The sequence below is a fragment of the Acanthopagrus latus genome, chromosome 23, assembly GCF_904848185.1.
Source record: "Acanthopagrus latus isolate v.2019 chromosome 23, fAcaLat1.1, whole genome shotgun sequence".
Classification (NCBI taxonomy): Eukaryota; Metazoa; Chordata; class Actinopteri; order Spariformes; family Sparidae; genus Acanthopagrus; species Acanthopagrus latus.
This window is the reverse complement of record NC_051061.1, coordinates 24230514-24235683: the sequence shown is the minus strand read 5'-3', so window position 1 is coordinate 24235683 and position 5170 is coordinate 24230514. Positions and strand designations below refer to the sequence as shown.

The 5170-nt window shown below is 47.0% G+C and overlaps 1 protein-coding gene across 4 annotated transcripts in view; it reads right to left on the bottom strand.

Annotated features, from left to right (window-relative positions):
- Positions 1 to 1005: 1005 nt before the first annotated feature.
- Positions 1006 to 5170, bottom strand: part of atxn2l (ataxin 2-like) — a 9369-nt gene continuing 5204 nt past the window's right edge. The window contains exons 14-24 of one of the 4 annotated variants that reach the window (XM_037089729.1): positions 4772 to 4798; positions 4392 to 4669; positions 3900 to 3969; positions 3640 to 3801; positions 3490 to 3553; positions 2857 to 3023; positions 2490 to 2619; positions 2267 to 2400; positions 1835 to 2017; positions 1444 to 1594; positions 1006 to 1355 (exon numbers count right to left, since the gene is read on the bottom strand). In XM_037089729.1, coding sequence (XP_036945624.1) covers positions 1297 to 1355; positions 1444 to 1594; positions 1835 to 2017; positions 2267 to 2400; positions 2490 to 2619; positions 2857 to 3023; positions 3490 to 3553; positions 3640 to 3801; positions 3900 to 3969; positions 4392 to 4669; positions 4772 to 4798 — 1425 coding nt within the window. In that variant the 3' untranslated portion in view covers positions 1006 to 1296. The remainder of the gene's footprint in view (positions 1356 to 1443; positions 1595 to 1834; positions 2018 to 2266; positions 2401 to 2489; positions 2620 to 2856; positions 3024 to 3489; positions 3554 to 3639; positions 3802 to 3899; positions 3970 to 4391; positions 4670 to 4771; positions 4799 to 5170) is intronic. The other 3 variants (XM_037089730.1, XM_037089731.1, XM_037089732.1) reach the window with 3 other exon arrangements.

Sequence of the window (5170 nt, the reverse complement as noted above, 5' to 3'; positions counted from 1 at the left end):
CTTAAGGAGAAAGAGGGAAGTGACACACAGCGAAGGAACCCGGGTCCGCTGCAGAGCCTCGGCATGTGGGTCGCACACGCTACCAACCGAGCTACGCAGCGCTCCAGGAGAATTTATTTTCTTTCTTTTTTTTCATAATGTTTTTAACATCTGTGAATTTTTTTTTTAGGATTTTTATTTTTATACCTGAAAAATTTACGGAAGAAAAAGTAAAATTTTATGTTGGAAAAAATTTTAATATCTGGAGAATTTAACATGTTAGAGTGTGAAAAAGAACAATTCATCTGCAAAAACCTTCAACTTAACACCTGTTAAAGAATTATTTTTTTAGGATTTTTATTTCACGTCTGAAAAAGGGCTAAAAGGGTTTGCAACCAGGGGAAAAAAAACAAAACAAAAAAAACAGGTGCGGAAAAAAATGTAATTTGTGAAACTGAGTGAAAACTACATTTGTGGAAATAAATACATTAATACAACAAAATTTCAGGTGAAATTTTTATTCATTTTAAATCTGATTTTTTAAATTTATTTATTTATTTTTTCAGTACCTTTATTTCACACCTGAAAAATTCCCAGAAAAAAAAAAAAAAAACTAATTTTTTTTAAAGAAAATCAAGAAAATTAAACATCTGGATAATTGAACGTGTTTGTAAAATTAGAATAATAATGTGTGAAAAATGCAGATTTTTTCTGTGAAATGGATAAAATAACAATATAAAATAATTTCTTGAGAAAAAAAACAGACCTTTTTAAGCGTCTAAAACAGGTGAACAAACTTTTTAAGACGGATAAACATAAAATTAAATTTTAGAAAAAAATTTACTATCTGGAGATTTTTTTGTACATGTTTGAAACCGAGCGAGAAAAAAACGTTCCAGGAGATTTTTTGTGTGGGAATTTTTTTGGGTGAAACCAGGTGAAAAAAACCTTTTGAGGAAAAAAAAGTGATTTCAAGTTGGAAACTGAGAACAAGTAGACGACTTTAAATGAAGCCAAACACTTTGGTTGTTTTCAGTGGTTTTATTATTAATGAACTGGTTTGGTCTGTAAAAGGACGGGTGGAGGTGGACGGTAAGAAACAAACTGTTTCCGCTGTCGTCAGTCCAAAAGTTTCCACCAGTTCTCGTCTTCAGTCCAGCTTCGCCTGTATTTACATTTAAAATGAGAAACGTCCCGCGGACGATGTTTCCGTCTGAAGGACGACGTGTTGTGAAGTCGGGAGGAGGGAATGTTGTGATGTCACACAGGAACGCTGGTCTTCCTCGCTCTGGATCCAGCTGTGACGAGGAGGAGGGGTCAGTTAGCAGACGGGTGGAAGGACAGCTGCTGGGTCGGGTGAGCCTGAACCTGAACAGCTGGAACACAGAATCACATCGATCAGTGAACAGGAACCACCAGTCTGAGGTTTCTATGAGCTCAGTGTTCTGCTCACAAACGTTTCACCTTGTGGTGGTCCGATGTAGAAGTGTTGTGGCGCCCCCTGCTGGGGGTTGGAGCCGCTGCCCTGCTGAGGCGAGACGTAGTGCAGCATGACGGGCGGCAGGCCGTGACCCGCAGAGTGGTGCGGACCGGACATGCCTCCAGGGACGTGAGCCTGCAGAGGACAAACAGGACGCCGTGTGAGATCAGAACCTCAGTGACACTCTGGACTGGACTGTGATCCGTGTCCAGACGTGTTGCTGGTATTCACAGAACACTGGACCAGATCTTCGTTCGTAGCTAAAAGCAAGAATGCGTGAAGAGAAGCGGCTGGTACTGCTGGTTACAGTCAGAACTCTTTGTTTTCCCTCATCAGTTTCTCTTCCAGACGAGGTTTCCTGATGTTGGCGCTCACCTGTGACAGCTGGCTGATGGAGGGGAAGCCATGGGGCAGCGCCTGGTGGCCCGGGAGCCCGTAGCCCTGCATGGTGTAGGAGGCCTGCGGGGAGCTGTGGCCCGGCTGCAGGTTCGGGGGAGTCGGAGCCGACAGACCTCCAGAGTGGAACATGGACTGAGGCTGAGGAGCCGCCGGACTCGACTGAGACAGAAGATGAAGAGAAACACTCGACATTAATCAAACCTGGGTGACGTCACATCTGGTAGTCAGACAGGCTTCATGTTAGGATGTGGAGGTAAATCACAGAACCGCTGAATGTTGTGATCCAGTAAAGAGAAGAAGCTTCAGCAGAACAGCTGTATGTGTAATACTGTGATGTAAAAGGTCATTTTCATGCGTCAGTCTGTTCACTATGAAAATAAAGAATTTCTCCATGCAGCTGTTATTTACCGTAAATGACAGCACCTTTACCTGGTTGTGTCCTGGACTGGGTGCTGTGTGCTGGGGTGGAGGCTGGCTTCCTGTGGGGGTGGTGGAGGGCTGGGGGTGATGGATGGAGCCCGAGTGGTGCTGGAACGACTGAGCTGAGAGACAAACAGAGTCAGAGCAGGATGAAGAACAGAGAGGAGACTCACATGTACGTTTGTAATTGATTAACCGGATCTCTTCTTACCGTACACGGCCTGCTGTGGGCCCGGCTGGCCCTCAGCCTGGCCGGGGTACTGACCCGGATGACCCATCTGCTGATGAGGCGCCCCGGACGTCAGCATCCTCGCACCTCCCTGCAGCATCGAGTACACCGCCTGGAGACCGTCAGAGAGACGGAGGAGAGATTTTTAAAGGCAAAACATCTCATCAACACTTCAGCGCTGAAAAGATTTAGTTTACATTTAAACACTCAGTAGATTAAAGAACAGATGCAGATTCTCCATCCACTGACTGTCAAACAGCTGAGATGTGATTCATTTTTCAGTAAATTCAGATAAAAACAAACGTTAGATCTCAGCTGTAGGACATTCTTCACGGCGACAGTCTCGTACCTGTCCGTGATAGTGCGCCGGCATGGCCTGGATCACCTGACCGTACTGCAGGTAGGACTGGGGGTAAGGTGAGGCCACCAGCGGGGGTCCTGCTGCCGAGGCTGCAGCTGAGATCATGGGGGAGGCGGGGGAGGGATGGTGCTCCGGACGCTGACCCACCACAGGACCTGACCCAGCAGAACACAAGGATCACGTGGATGGAGACGTTACTGACAGTTCAACACAGATCAAGTGAATATTGATTGACGCTACGACTTCTTTAACAGTGACAGTGTAAAAATGAGACTTCTGAGGTTCACTGGAAGATAAAGTAGATCAGTCACCTCCATCATCATCACTGCAGTTCGACGTATTGGTCGTGACACGACAGTGAAATCTGCACACCAAACTACATTCACTATTTTTACTGTTTTAGAAAACCTGCACACACTTCACGTCTGCAGAGAAACATTGTGTACGGACATTAATAGAGCTGCAATGATTAATTGATCGATTGGTTTGAGTAACTGATGTCAGCTCGTTTAATATGAATATTTTCTGGTTTCTTTCCTCTGTGACAGTAAACTGAAGTTGATTAAAGTGTGTGTGTGTGTGTGTGCGTGTGTGTGTGTGTGTGTGTGTGTGTGTGTGTACCTTTGGGTCTGGGGTATTTGCCCTGGTTGACGGTCGACATGCTGTACTGATACATCTGAGGAGCCTGAGGAGGAGACGAGGAGACGTTACAGCGGACTGAAGATATGAATGATGTGACGGTGGTGACGGAGGCACAGACAGGACTCAGACCTGGATGGAGGGACCCTGGATGTGGAGCGGGGAGACGTAGGACAGGTAGTGTCCAGGTGGGTTGCTGTAGAGGGCTCCTCCTCCTCCGCCTGGCTGTGGAGGCAGAACCACGGAGGGGCTGGGTGGGGTCGGTCGAGGAGGCGTCGGGGTCGGAGCTGGTTTCTGACACAACGTGGAGATAAATAAAAACGTCAGAGAGGAAAATCTGAAGAGAGATCAAACTGCTGGTGTGTGTGTGTGTGTGTGTTCGTCCAGCTCACCACAGCTGCGTTCACTTTGATGGGAAGAAACTCTTTTGCGTTTGGATTCAACGTTGAGTTTTTCACCTGCCTGTAAAAATGAAAAACAGGAGACTTTATTCGGCTTCAAAATATATTTTCAAAAAGATGATAAACAACAGCTGATGACGCAGAGACAGTAGGATTATCATCAAGTAAAGGATTGTTATCTGATCTCATGAGGGAGCAGCAGATGGAGACGAGAGTGAAGCTGCCAGTTTGACCCATCAGAACATCTTTAAACAGAACCTCCCTGACGTCTGATCAGAGGGAACCAGCAGGTTCATCACAGAGTTCCTGAAAATCTGCTTTGATTTCCTCAAATCTAAATAACATCTCAGCTCCTCTGACAGTTGGATCGCTCAGGACAGATGTTCACCTCTTTGATTTCTAACATGGCTGGAAGAAAACCTTTTCCTTCAGTTTCCTTTGTAGCACCACACCTGTTAACACCACCTGAGTGTAGATACTTACACCACCGCAGCCTCAGATCTGTCGCTGCTCTCTGAACAGCCCTCCTCACTGCCGGGAGCCGCTGTGGTCGCTCCAGCCGGCCCCTCCGGCCCAGAGGACTGAGGGCCAGCAGGAGCCGTCGGTGTCGGGGCAGCGGGGGTCGCTGCTGCCTCTGTGGTCGGCGGCAGGTCCTGGGCGGAGGAGGTGAGGGAGGGTTTAGGAGGCGCGGGAGAGGAGGAGGAGTCTGCAGGAGGATCTGCAGAGGCCGGACTCACTGAGGGAGACGAGCTGGGCTGCAGCTGAGACACAAACTCACACATGAGCAGCTGAGAGCTCGGAAATCTCTTCACACATTATCTGACACTCTGAAGTCAAACAAACATGTTGTCAGAATATCTTACCACGTGCCCGTCTTTTGTTTTTTTCATCTGTGAAAACATGACAAAAAAAAAATGCCTCCAAGTTGTCACACAGATTCTTTATTTCTCAAGGAGACAAAAAATAAATCCACAGTTTCACACATGAAAAAAACAAACAAGAAAACAACTGTGTGACCCTGTGTGACCCCGTGTGACCCTGTATGACCTCTGTATGACCCCTGTGTGACCCTGTATGACCCCGTGTGACCCTGTATGACCTCTGTATGACCCCTGTGTGACCCTGTATGAACCCGTGTGACCCTGTGTGACCCTGTATGACCTCTGTATGACCCCTGTATGACCTCTGTATGACCCCTGTGTGACCTCTGTATGACCTCTGTATGACCCCGTGTGACCCTGTGTGACCCTGTATGACCACTG